Raw genomic sequence first — 13,832 nt, 5'->3', positions numbered from 1 at the left:
ATGGTGACAAGAGGGGATGTGAGAATTGGGCGTCTTTTTGTTCTACCGCCAAAAGATGAAACAAGATTCTTACAATAAGAACAGATTCCTGGCATGTTTATTTATGTAGGTTCTTTTAATAACACAATAGGAACATTCAATCAGTCATGGACGAAATTCTACGAACAATGGTTTTTAATAATTAAAGCCATTTCACCCTCCTATCTTTATTCTTATTTTTACAAAACACGTCGAATCTAATTCTGGTTTCTATCAAAACAGGGAGAAAGTCATCCAAGCCACGGGTCAGGGTTCAAACTGAACGTGACATTAATGACATCTACCGATGTAGGTAAAAACTGCAGTAGGATAAAGATAAAAAGTATGCAAACCACCATTCTACCTCCATGAAAATACTATGTGTAAAAGTGGACGTATTGGGGACAAGAATTCCCTTTTCTTTCTTTCTTAAGTACTGTTGTGTGGAAACAAATACTAAGTACTTAATACTGTAAAGTCAAACATAATATAGATTCTGAAGAAACTGGTCACATTGACAGGCAGGTGGCCACTATAGACAGGATTGTTAATCTTATTACTTGGGACAATAAAAAAGGCTGCAAATTATTTTACACTTAATTCTTTATTCAGAGAGCCATTCGAGAGACTAGTCTTCCTGGACATCGATGCTGTACTTGTGACAAGATGATGATAAGAGATTAAATCATGGAGTGTTTTTTCTACCTCCTGGATGATTGAATAGTCTATGAGTATCTTTAACTTTCACCAACGATTCTTACTACATGTTCTATGTTGAGATGACCTTGAATCATGTCAGTTCCACAGCCGCAGCGCAGTTATAATATCCCGTCTTACTGTCCGAGGAGAACCTCTCAGACAGATGTATCGAGTTCAAGTCCGTCTTGCCGAAGTGAAAGTCCCCGAAGATCTTTAAGACGTTCCGAGCATCGAAGGACTCCCTCTCCTTGAGCGGCCGGCCCTTCCCAGCCTTTCTGCTGGATTTGTCGGGGCTGGCGCTCGGATCCCGCCGGAATAACGTGTTCATGACGGTCGTGTGGAGTTTGACGCGGTCGTATTCTTGCTCGGTCAGCCCCGCTGACACAAACCGCTCCACAACCCCGTCCGCCATCGTCTGCAGTTTGTCGGAACCATCAGGCAGATGCACCTGGGAAAAAAATAAATAAAAAATTTACATCATTATGCGACGGGGGCCGACATCGTCTAACAGATACCTTTGACCGAGTGTTGACGTCACACTTCAAAGAAGCCATGTGACAAGCCTCACTGGGTCAGTCTACTGAGGAAGACCAGAGTGACTGGTCGAAAGTTCTAGGTGAGAGAACTTTTTGTGTTGGATCAAAAGTTTTAACTTTAAACATTATGAATATGATGTAGTTACTTGGACTAGACTATGCCATTGTTATCATCTATAGTCATTTTTTTCTTATTTTGTAACACCATGTATGTGTAAGGATACATGTCTATGGACTTATTTGAGCCTCTCTATGTATTTGTGGATTCATTATGTTTACTTCTAAATTGTTATTGCTCAGTTTCCTCTTCTTCTTCTCCAAACACATAAGGTCAATGACCTTGACCAGAAGACTGTCACGATGGTAACTGGAACTGTAGCACCCTGTGGTGTTGGGTTACATTGTGTGGCAAGTTGCAAGACAGAGTTGGACTAGTATCACCATGTTGCAAATGTTACCTTTCTACTAGTTAGGACTTCAGTCATATAACCTGTATGTTGTAATATCTTGTTTGACTCTCACCTCTTCCCTCATGACATAATGAGTCTAAGTCTAAGTCAAACTTTAATCTGGGACACAAGCTCCTCCTGACACTCCTGTAGGACTCTCTCAGCAAAACAAATAAACAAACAAACAAGCCTGTGCATACAGCACGTCCACCATGGCAGGGTCGTCGTTCATGTACTCAATCCCACGCACGTCCACCTGGAATTAAGGGATAACTGGTTTATTTTCAGTAACAAAAGAGCGGGCGAGGTTAGACATTCAGTAATTCAACAAGGAACGCTAATCGTGCTGTTTCTAAACCTAGCTGTTCTGCACCTGAGTTAAGTGAATTGGATTTTAGACCTCAACACTCTACTGTGCATATTCTCGCGTCTGGGAGGTAGCCAGCTAGCATAAGTGGGTGATTTTCCTACATGCGTCTCTAGTACAGTGAGGTCAGAGATGGCTTAATGCTAAGTGACAGTTTACCTGGAGAGGCTTTCCCCTGAGAAGAGGAGACACGAGATCCTCCACACACTCCTTTAAGACCCTCTCAGCCGCGGCCACTTCCTTCTCTGTCAGCAGAACCAGAGTGGTCAGGGTCAGGTGCAGCTTGTCTGGGTTCTGGAATATACTCGCATCTATGCCTGTAGTAATGAATAAAGGAAAGTCATTACATCAACATCAAGGAATATACTGACATCTGTGCCTGCAGTAAGGGGACAAGAACATGGGGGAAAATTTAAGGGGGAAAATTGTCTGGGTTCTGGAATATACTCCCATCTGTACCTAATTAATTACATAAGGAAAATCATCAGGGGGAAAATACTCCAATCTACATGTATACTTGTGGTATAAAAGAAAGTCATCATCATCGGAAGTCGGGTTGTGCAAGACACATACAGCCCAAGAGTGATGAAGGATGATGATACTCTCCAAGCAGAGGTATGGGTTTTGGGGGTATTTTTAGCGTGTTTTTAGGCTTTTTTATCGGGGTTTCTCTTTTGCACTGAATTTTTTTTCTCCACTAAACCCAACTCTGCCGGCACTCACCTCGGGGAGGGGCAAACCTATTCAAAACAGGCGATAGTGCCCCTCCCCGGGAACCATCAAACTGTCATTAGGAATATCCATTTTATTGTGGTGGATTATCACACTTCTAGGCAGTCGGAAAGGCATTTATTGGGCCACACGCCTCCTGCTGACTGTGCCTATTCATGCGTCTGGTTCACACCTCCTTGCAGAACGACTGAAATGTGTTGAAGTGATTAGGTTTATAGCCCATTGAAGTTTTCGACTGCCTGCAGAGGTTGGTGGAAAAAAAAATTCAGTGCAAAAGAGAAACCCCGATAAAAAAAGCCTAAAAACATGCTAAAAATACCCCCAAAGCCCATACCTCTGCTTGGAGAGTAGGATGATGAATATGTTCAAGAAGTCCAGGTATCTACAGTAACTTCATGCTTCAGTTTAACCCTTACCTTGGTCCTGGCCACACTCTGCCAGCACGCTGGACTGGAATTCCTGGAAGCCCTCCTTGATGGGCGTGGTCGTCAGGGGCAACGACAGGAAGTGGGTGAAGGGCAGCTTGGCTCTTCCTGGAAAAAAGGAATGGGATTTTTCTGTTTGTGTCTTTCTTTGACTGCACATATTTTACACAGAAGTGAGGAAGATATGTAATAGTGATGTGAAGATGGATTTTGATTGAGAGCAATCTCCAAGTATCACATCCCCCCTGCACCCAGACCCACGCTGCTTACCTGAGTCTGTATCTGTATCCTCCACATGGCCGACAGAACCCCATCTGTCTGAACCTGTGATGACACGACCCCCCTTACTTACAGACCCCCCCTCAGCACACAGACCCCCCTTACTGACAGACCCCACTCAGGACACAGACCCTCCTGCTTACCTAGACCCCCCCTGCTTACCCGAGTCAGCCAGTATGTGTATCCTCCTCATGGCAGACAGAACCCCCTTTGTCGGACCCCGTTTCTCTGACCCCTCCAGCACACAGACCCCCCCTTATCACAGACCCCCTGCTTACCCGAGTCTGCCAGTATCTGTATCCTCCTCATGGCAGACAGGACCCCGTTTGTCTGACCCCCCCCCTTACTCACAAACCCCCCCTGCTTACCTGAGTCAGCCAGTATCTGTATCCTCCTCATGGCAGACAGAACCCCCTGTTTGTCCGACCCCGTGATGACGACCTCTCCCCCGGCGCCGACCTTGGGAATCTGCACCTGCGACCTTGTCTCCGTCTCCAGCCGTTTCTTCGTCTCCCCCTTCCGACCGATGATGAACTTGAAGAGGTCGCTGGGAAGGTCGAGGGTCAGCTTGTAGCCGCGGTCCGTCCTCTGGACCGGGATGATGTCACACGACTCATCGGCGTACACGTTATCCCTGCATCCTGTTGCCATGGCAACATCCTCCTCCTCCTCCTGCTGCTCATCTGGACCGGAGTCAGACAGGAAGTTCTTCCTGTAACATCTGCCGTCCACCCAGACCAGATCTGGACGCAGCACATCCATCTCTAAACACTGTCTCTGTCCAAGTGTTCAGCTGATTATCAGTCTATAACATGAAGAAGAATTTTATTGCACAACAGATGTAACGGGTACAACGTATGGCAAAACATTATACATAACATTACATATAGTTGGTGATGCTAACTAGGCAGCTACATTTATCATGTAGACTTTAGTTATTTTATACTCTGTTTTATTGCTCTTTTATGTTTTGTAATTTGCAATTAGCCTCCGGGCACGAATTTGTAATAAACCTTTCAATATGCTATATAAACGATATCTAACAGTTCTAAGAGATGATATTTCTAACTGTACTAAGAGTCTAAACTACTTTCATATACCAATGTATAGCAATAATAAAGAGATACTAATTATACTAATCTAACTCTATTGATAGTAATATAATATTGTGTCAGGAATGTACACTATAATATATTATACTAGTAGTGGGGAGGGAGGTGGGACCAGGTGAGAGGAGTAGCTCTTTCACCGTTGCAAGGGCAGAATGAGACGAACTGCGTGCCTGAACGTCTTCTCAGTTACATCAGAACGCAGACACTATCTTCCCCAGGACACACGTACCAGCTAAAGTAGTCTGCGACCCTCAGAAGACACAAGACAACTTTTTTTCTTATTTTCGGTGTCCGAAAGTTCGTCTGCAAGAACTGATGACGTCTGGTTATTACCCATGGTGCCGCGCGGGTAGAGGGAAGTAAGATGGCGGCCGTGAAGTGTAGAAAATCGTGCGGGAGACAGTCCGGGCGGTTTCTCCGGCTCTCCTGGCCCCTCCTGGCCGCTCTGATGCTCGTCTTACCGACGGTGGAGTCTCAGGATGGACCTGCAGCGGCCAAGACGACACCAAGGCCAGCGATCCCCGTTCTACCCACCGAGAAAGACTCGGAAAAGGCCGCGGAGGAGGATCACAAGTTGGACAGCCTGAATCTGATGATGTTTCTGTTCCTGTTGGTTTTGACCATCCTCACGATCTGGCTCTTCAAACATCGGCGGTTCCGCTACCTGCACGAGACAGGCCTGGCTCTGCTGTACGGTAAGCACGCTCAGAATTGATAAACAAACAAACAAGTAAACAAACAAACAAGAACGTAAGGGAACACCCGTGTGTGCATCTGATCACCCGGCCTGCGTTTTTAGACTACGCCGCACCACAGTGGAAAAATTGCAAAACAAAACGATCGGGTCAGAAATATCGTGTATAACTTGGTAAAAAGATAGCGAGGTGTACTTTCTAACGTTAGGAGAAAGAATTTTCAGTATGTTTTGTAGAAGAAAACACGGAAGTCGCTCCGATCCGACCTTGCTGAAAAGGGGGAGGGGCGGTGACAGGTGTCTGGATGGTTTGTCGGCCCGGGTTTAGATTATCTTTACTTTTTATTCTTTAGCAAAGGAGAACAGAAATAAAACTTCGCATACAGACAGAAAAAAACCAAGGTCGTACACATCCTTACAGTTCCGTGTGTGTTGTCTGCTGGTGTAGCCAGCCCGGTGTGTGTTTGTGTGTGTGATACTCTAAGCACTACAGAAGACACCCGCTGTGCATATTGATGCATGCTGCGGAGCTGACTATGTATAATCATTCCCAGACTCGCCTACACATTCCTACACACTGGCAGTACACAACAGTGTGCCCGCACATACTAACTAAAGCCCACTGTATTATGCACATGTGTGTACCTGGTGATTCTAACAGGGCATATATTAAATTACGTCATTAATATTATTCATTGCCTCAAAAGTCATCTGCATGTCTGTCTGTAAAATTTCACCACAACACATTTAAGCCTTAGATATTGTTGTCATAAGAAAAGTGAAAGGCATCCAAACATTTTTGTTTATAGAAAATAAACAGGTGCCCTACAGGTAAGCACCTGTCCTGTGCAGGTGTGTGAGTTATTGAATGAGTAAATATCACATGACAGGAAACCTGACCTCAGACGGCCATGTTGGATGGGGTTGAACCATTCCCGCCGTGGGGGCGGGGTAAAGTTATTATTTTTTTTTTGATGTTGATAAAAAAAGGAATCACTAATTCTTTTTTAAGTTACTAAGAATAAATTTTTCCCTGCTGAATTTTTTCAGCTTGTTTTTTTGTTGCAGCCTGAATAATTAATTGGTTTCTGTGCTGTGGTACCATTATATATAGTTTACATGCATGTTGCACATATTGGCAGTTTTCGGATGCAGATGTAATGCTACATGTAAGGCATTGGGTAAATGTATCGGGTATAGATGGATAGTTTATTGACATGTACTCAATTACAAATGAAAGGAATTCTGGTACATGGCTTGGCTTGTGGTACTTACTTACCTCCAGACATAACAGAAATCAATACTTCCAGAACCTTCCTCGGCGAAAGGAATCCTTACATAAATTTTTACCCATCTCTTGTCAGTGCGAGTGACTTTGTACATCACTACATGTACATGATTCAGTCATTAGGCCACACCAATTTAATTTGTTGTTTGTCAGATTTAAAAAAAAATCTAAAGCAACAGGGCAAAAAAATGATTTTCTATTGTTTCTTTCTTATGATAATACTTTACTACCAACATACTCATGTGAAACTGTTTGGCGCAACTCAGTCCAAATTTTTAAAAAATGCCAGTGACGCCGTGTGTCTTTTGTCGGCAGGTCTGATCGTCGGTGTGATAATTCGCTACACGAGTAACGAGGTCGTGCCGCAGCGGCCGGTGTCGCAGGTGGTTGCCGCGGGCAACATCGAGGGGGACCCGCCCGGCAACATCGTGCTGAACGTGAGCGCGGGAGAATTCCTGTTCTCCAACCAGGGCCCGTACCAGGAGAACCAAGTCACGGTCATCAACCCGGAGCTCAGCAAGGTGAGTTTCTGTTCTCCAACCAGGGCCCGTACCAGGAGAACCAAGTCACCGTCATCAACCCGGAGCTCAGCAAGGTGGGCAGGATGGAGGGAAGGAATGAGTGGAGGAATGAATGAATGAATAATAGAATGAATGAATGAATGAATGAATGAATGAATGTGTATCAGGAGAACCAAGATACAGTTATCAACCCGGAGCTCAGCAAGGTGGGCAGGATGGAGGGAAGGAATGAATGGAGGAATGAATGAGTGAATAATAGAATGAATGAATGAATGAATGAGTGAATGAATGAAAGAATGAATGAGTGAATGAGTGAGTGAGTGAGTGAATGAATGAGTGAATGAATGTCTTATGAATGAACGAAGGAACCCAGATGGCCACACAGTTTTGCATACATGTTTGATCCGAACTGATGTTGATGTAAATTCTCCCCTCTGCAGGCGACCTTTGACCCAGAAATATTTTTCAACATCCTGCTGCCGCCAATCATCTTCCACGCTGGCTACTCGCTCAAGAAGGTAGGAAGGTCACTGGGTGAAGGTCGTTGGGTCAAGGTCGTTGGGTCAAGGTCGTTGTTGTTTCAGTTGAGGCCAAAGAAACTTGATTTTTCTAAGATTGATTTTCTCCAAAGACTTTTTCTATTCTGTACCTAGACTTACCTGTAAGTACCAATTTAAACAGTTCTTTAAAAGTCAATAAGAAGTTAAGAATGTGGAGCAACTTTCCTCAAAAACTGTTGGAGTACTGTAGTGAATTTTTCTTGAAGTTAGCAGTTGAGGGTGACAATGCTGTAATGATTTAGATTTATAGTTGAGAGGTAACAGTCCTGCCCTATAGTTGTGGCTAAAAATGATGATAAGATGATGGTAATGATGATAAAATGATGATAAAATGACGATAAAATGGCAACAATGGTGTAATGATAATAAATGATGATAAAATGATAATAGTGATAACAAATTATAATAGATAAGTATTACTGATTACGACTCTCCCGTGTTACAGAGACATTTTTTCCGGAATATCGGCGGGATCCTGACGTACGCGTTCCTGGGAACGGCCGTGTCCACTTTCATTGTGGGGTGAGTTCTGCCATTTTCTCTTTTCAACGTGGCTTAGTCACATCCATCGACCATAATACTCTTCTTAGCATACTTTTCTGTAGAGGAATCAGAGCTCTGGCCAGCACCTATTTTTCCATCAATTGCAGGAACTTTATTAGCCTGGGTACCATCCGGATTTTCGCTACACTGATTTTTTCGAGCGTTGTGTAGCGAAAATCCGGATGGTACCCATGCTAGAACTTTATGGCGTGCGACAGAAAAAACTCTTAACCAAGCCGTCAACCTTGATGGACAAAGTTGATAAAAATCTTGGGTAGAAATATAAGTACATCCAAAAGACCACTCCCAACCACTCTCAACCCCATGATTTGCCCCTCAAAATGTGAGAAAATGCAGTTTTTAAAGGCTTGAAAATACGAAATTTGCCCCCAGAACCTCTGTAGATTGCAAACACTCTCTTCCGAGGTTGCTGACAGAAAAAAAAACAACTTTGAGCTGGCTGAGCTCTGAATCATGTGAATTTATTATCAGTCCCATTTGACAGAATGTTGATAATGTTAGAACAATAAATTATTCATCATACTATAATTAGATTGATGAAGCAGTTAGTCTAGGAGCAGTCTCAGAGCTAGACCTGAAGCACACCTACCAGATTGGAATTCCCCCCATTCACTAATCTGCTTGTTTCCTGGCATGTGTCCCGGAATCTGCTGCACTGCAGAACATCACTCATTCCTGGAACTTTTCCCAGAAACCCCCATGGGCACTGCCTTATATGGGCATGGCACTGCTAATGAGTCATGGGTGTGATTATGGAGAATATGTGGTACATCTGATTCATAACTATAAGGATTTTCATACATTAGGGTAAAATTTTAAATCTGTTTGATAGCAAAATACTGTCATACTTTAGGGAAAACAGCATTGTTGACAAAAAAAAATGCATCTGTCCACTTCTTCAACTAATAAAATGTATTTCAATGCTTGTTGATCAGAATTTTCACTAAATAGTTATTAGTAGTAAGAATTTATATAGATGTACCAATCATAGAATACTACAACCGTAATGTGATATGTGTGATCAACATGCGAATTCTCCCCTCCCAGGTCAGTGATGTACGCCTTTGTGCTGATTGGTGCAGCTGCAGATATAGACTTCTCATTCGTCGACTGCCTCTTCTTCGGCGCGGTCATCTCGGCCACTGACCCCGGTAAGTCGTCTCTGATTGGTCAGTCAGTGTCACATGATATGCAGAAAACCTGAACTCAAAATACTCTCCTGGAACTTTTTTTTAGCTTGCTGGGGTTTTGCAGTTATGTAAGCTAAAAGAACTGAATGAATCACATTGCAGAAAATAGAAACAACTAGAAAGGTAACATTTGTAAAGCAAATGCACCAGAGTATTTCTGATATTTGTGTTTTACATGATTTTTTGTCCTCTGACCATTTCCCCCTCCGACTTACACTGGACTGGTCCACAGTTCCTTTGTTTACTAACACATATGTTGATGGGGATTCCCTGCCCTGCAGAGTAAATTGGGATCGTGCGTCACAGGACGACTTATTGCATTACCATACTTGTACTGATTACTTGCTGTCCAGAATTTTGTTGCCTACTGGGGCAATTCGTTGTTCTGACTCCAATTGTACCAACGAGAACCATAGGGACTCTTTAGACCAATTTTGTAATGTGATTATTACAGCTCTGCAGGAAGCTGCCAAAGATTCCATTCCTAGCAGAAAATCTAATACGTCTCATTCGGTTCCCGGTTGGAATGATGTTGTCAAGGAAAGTCATAGTGCTGCCAGAGAGGCATTTACTTTGTGGTGCGAGAATGGTCGACCTAAACATGGTGTCTTCTGGGAACTTATGCGTACTACAAGGGCAAAATTTAAATACTCTCTCCGACAATGCCGTCGGAACGAAGCCCAACTCCGGGCCGACTCATTGGCAAAGAGTTTAGATAAGGGGGGAAGTAAGGGCTTTTGGTCAGCCCTTCGTTCCCAGAACAGCACCAGACCTAGTCTCCCCTGTACCGTAGATGGTCACTCCGGGATGTCGGAGATTTCTAACATGTGGAAGAACCACTACAGTACACTGTTGAATTCTGTAAATACCACTGTGCATAAGTCGTTTGTAATCAACACAGTTGAGTCAGGTGTTGCTGACAACCCAGGAATGTATGTATCAGTAGACGAGGTATCTGAGGCAATCAACAAGTTGACCAATGGTAAATCGTGTGACGCTGACGGGATTGCAGCCGAGCACCTGAAATATGCAGGTCCCCGGCTGTCCACATTACTATCCTTGTTATTTACTGCGGTGCTCCGGCATGGGTACATTCCATCTAGGCTACTCTGTACGGTTATGATTCCCATCATCAAAAAACAGAATGGTAGTTTGACTGATAGAGATAACTACCGGCCAATAGCGGTCGCCAGCCCGTTTTGTAAAGCTCTGGAAATTTTACTTCTACAGCGCCTAGAGGAATACCTCCATAGTCCGGATAACCAGTTCGGCTTCAAGAAACATCATGGCACTGACATGTGTGTGTTTGCGTTGAAGGAGGTAATCAGCTACTATCAGAGCCGTGGCTCCCCCGTGTTTGTATGCTTTCTCGACGCCGCAAAAGCGTTTGACCGTGTCAATCATTGGTCACTCTTTAAAAAACTAATTGATAGGCACGTTCCATTGTACATAGTCCGGCTACTCGTAGTCTGGTATAATACTCTGACTTTTAGGGTGCGTTGGGGCAGCTCCCTTTCTGACAATTTTACTATAAGTAACGGTGTGCCACAGGGTAGCCTACTGTCTCCCTTTCTCTTTAATGTTTACATTTCTGACCTTAGTGTTGAGCTGAACTCGAGCGGTGTTGGCTGCTATATTGGCAGTTACTATTGTGAACCATTTTTTTGTATGCAGACGACATATGTATTATTTGTCCTTCTGTTAAAGGACTGCAAAAACTTATTTCGATTTGTGAAAGCTTTGGTGATCGCAACGATATTCTCTTCAGCGAAAAGAAGAGCCATTGTATGTACTTTCCATGTGACAGACTTCGGTTGAACTGTGCGCCCCCTTCAGTAAGGCTTTATGGAACTAACCTACAGTATGTTTCTTCTGTGAACTACCTGGGCAACCAGATAACTACCAACCTGTCTGATGACGAGTCAATCCGTACTCACATCAGAGGCTTCTACACCAGAGCCAATTCCTTAGTTCGTAAATTTAAGTTTGCCTCTACAGAAGTGAAGCGCACGCTTTTCAACGCATACTGTTCCTCTATGTATTGCGCCCAGTTGTGGACACGCTACACTCTGGGCGCTATTCGCAAACTCCGAACGGCTTATAACAACGCCTTTAGAATATTGTTTTCATATGGAAAATTCGAGAGCGCCAGTCGAATGTTTGTGACTGAGGTTGTCGATACCTTCGATGCTCGCAGACGTAAACTAACACACTCTTTCACCAATCGGCTCCTCAACAGTAATAACAGTATCATAAAACTCGCAATCCACTCAGACTTATCATCCACCAGTCACTACTGGGATCACTATATCGGCCTAGTCTACCGGTAAGGCCCTTCTCGTATGTATATGTACCGAACCCTACCGTTTTTATTATGTGTGCACCTTGTTATTTTAATTGTTTGTCTACTATGGGCCAATTTGCGCCTGAAATAAAGAATAAAGAAAGAAAGAAAATGCATAATGTTTACCTTCGTGTATGGTCTGCTCTGTTAATTCTTACTCAAACACATTGAATTTCACATATATGGTGACAGGAGTCAAAATTCCTTCTTTTATGAAATTGCAACAAGATGTAACCCAACACCAGTTACCATGGTGACAGACGTCTGGTTCAGGTCATTGATCAAGTTATTTGTTTGGAGATCTAGAAGAGGAAGAAGAAACAGAGCAAAAACAACATGTTTTCCTTCTGCGAAGGTAAACATAAGGCATGTATGGGCACAGAGCTGCATTTATTTAGTATTTCCATCCCTGTTACTGAGTTCTATGGTCTGTTCCGTGTGTTTCAGTGACGGTGCTGGCAATTTTCCACGACATGCACGTGGACGTGGACCTGTACGCGCTCGTGTTCGGCGAGAGCGTCATGAACGATGCAGTCGCCATCGTACTCTCATCGTAAGTACATGTACCTACGTATAAGTAGTACCTTCAGTAGTACCTGCTATATAGTACCTTTAGCATTACCTCCTGTAGTACATTCTACAGTACCTCCTGCAGAATCTGTAGTACCTTTAGTAGTACCTTCTTAGTACCTCCTGTAGTATCTAATCAGTAGTACATGCTGGAGTACTTTAATCAGTAGGACCTTTAGGAGTAACCCCAGCAGTACCTTTAATAGTACCTGAAGTCTATAGGCATAGTACTTTCAGTATTACCTCCTGTAGTTCCTTCAGTAGTACCTCCCGTAGTACTACCTTCAAGTTGTTACCTTTGGTAATGCCTTCAGTAGTACTAAATTATTCAATAGTATTTTCAGCATGTATAGTACCTCCAGTAGTATACTAGTAAGTACTACCTTGTTACCTGCAATAGTACCATGTTACAATACTAGACCAGGTGCAGCTGTAGTTAGTTCTACCCTCTTCAATACAGAACGTACTGCAGAGTTTTGTACCTGCTACATGGAGCCTGAGTAACTGTCCCTGTCCTCATAACCAGTAAACTACAGCACATTAATTTTCCATCTCTCCCCCCAGAACGGTGGAAGGCTACGGGAAGACGACCAAAGCGTTTGACGGCATCGCCTTCCTGACGGCCTTCGGGAACTTCCTGGGAATCTTTGCCGGGTCCTTCGGGATAGGAGCTGTGATGGGCTGTTTTACTGCTATCATATCTTTTACTGTGCAGAGTCAGCTGTGTTTGTTTGTTACCTAGTACATCTATTAGATACATGTGTGTGTGTGTGTGTGCATGTGTGTCTGTGTGTGTGTATGTGAGTATGTGTGTGTGTCTGTGTGTGTGTCTCTGTGTGTGTGTGTGTCTGTGAGTGTGTGTGTGTGTGTGTGTGTGTGTCTGTGTGTGTGAGTGTGTGCGTGTGTGTGTGTCTGTGTGTGTTGTCTGTGTGTGTGTCCTTCAGGATAGTCAGCCGTGTTTACTTGTTTGTTCGTTTGTTTTGTTACTAAATATTGCCACTCAAGGCTTGCGAGGTTATGGGTAAATACACAAAAATCCTTACTGTACTAGCAATGTACTGTACTAAACATCAACACTAAATAAAAATGTAAACCTTGTGCAATGAGCATACACAAGTCAAGTATAGAAGTACTGCAAGTTGAAAAAGCATGACCTTACAGTAGAACACAGAAAGATGTTTGTTGAGCAACCCCTTGACTTATCCAAACAAGAATGCAATCGTCGGAAAGTCTGTTCCACTATATATATACACTCTTTGAAATGCTGTATTGTTCCAAACTCAAGGCTAGGAAAACTGCAAGAAGAAACATTTTTGAATTTGTAGCTATGTTCACTTCTGTGCATTCTCCTTAACTCCCCCCCACCTCACCAAATTCACCAAGATCCGAGAACACCCCCTACTGGAGACCTGTATGTTCTTCCTGATGTCTTACAGCACTTTCCTTATGGCGGAGGCTCTGGGCATGACAGGTGAGTAGGGGGG

The 13,832-nt window shown here is 43.5% G+C and overlaps 2 protein-coding genes across 4 annotated transcripts in view; one reads left to right on the top strand and one right to left on the bottom strand.

Moving 5' to 3' along the window:
• Positions 1 to 156: 156 nt before the first annotated feature.
• Positions 157 to 4,938, bottom strand: LOC109466950 (activating signal cointegrator 1 complex subunit 1-like). 3 transcript variants are annotated; one of them, XM_019764831.1, is made up of 6 exons: positions 4,748 to 4,938; positions 3,874 to 4,312; positions 3,218 to 3,334; positions 2,229 to 2,386; positions 1,893 to 1,958; positions 157 to 1,165 (listed from the first exon to the last, which is right to left on the bottom strand). In XM_019764831.1, exons 2-6 carry the CDS (start codon positions 4,265 to 4,267, stop codon positions 809 to 811), a joined length of 1,092 nt encoding a protein of 363 aa, XP_019620390.1. In that variant the 5' UTR covers positions 4,268 to 4,312; positions 4,748 to 4,938; the 3' UTR covers positions 157 to 808. The 3 variants fall into 3 exon arrangements, with proteins under 3 accessions (XP_019620390.1, XP_019620391.1, XP_019620392.1); XM_019764832.1 differs by having other exon boundaries at positions 3,874 to 4,310; positions 4,755 to 4,938; XM_019764833.1 differs by having other exon boundaries at positions 3,874 to 4,310; positions 4,847 to 4,932.
• A 24-nt stretch (positions 4,939 to 4,962) lies between these two features.
• LOC109466954 (sodium/hydrogen exchanger 6-like) overlaps positions 4,963 to 13,832 on the top strand; it is an 18,181-nt gene continuing 9,311 nt past the window's right edge. The window contains exons 1-8 of the mRNA XM_019764836.1: positions 4,963 to 5,312; positions 6,915 to 7,120; positions 7,561 to 7,638; positions 8,126 to 8,202; positions 9,292 to 9,395; positions 12,226 to 12,331; positions 12,913 to 13,045; positions 13,714 to 13,819. Coding sequence (XP_019620395.1) covers positions 4,982 to 5,312; positions 6,915 to 7,120; positions 7,561 to 7,638; positions 8,126 to 8,202; positions 9,292 to 9,395; positions 12,226 to 12,331; positions 12,913 to 13,045; positions 13,714 to 13,819 — 1,141 coding nt within the window. The 5' untranslated portion in view covers positions 4,963 to 4,981. The remainder of the gene's footprint in view (positions 5,313 to 6,914; positions 7,121 to 7,560; positions 7,639 to 8,125; positions 8,203 to 9,291; positions 9,396 to 12,225; positions 12,332 to 12,912; positions 13,046 to 13,713; positions 13,820 to 13,832) is intronic.

The sequence above is a fragment of the Branchiostoma belcheri genome, unplaced genomic scaffold (genome assembly GCF_001625305.1).
Source record: "Branchiostoma belcheri isolate BF01 breed outbred unplaced genomic scaffold, Haploidv18h27 scaffold172, whole genome shotgun sequence".
Lineage (NCBI taxonomy): Eukaryota > Metazoa > Chordata > Leptocardii > Amphioxiformes > Branchiostomatidae > Branchiostoma > Branchiostoma belcheri.
The sequence above is the reverse complement of the archived record's forward strand: the minus strand, read 5'-3'. Positions and strand labels throughout refer to the sequence as shown.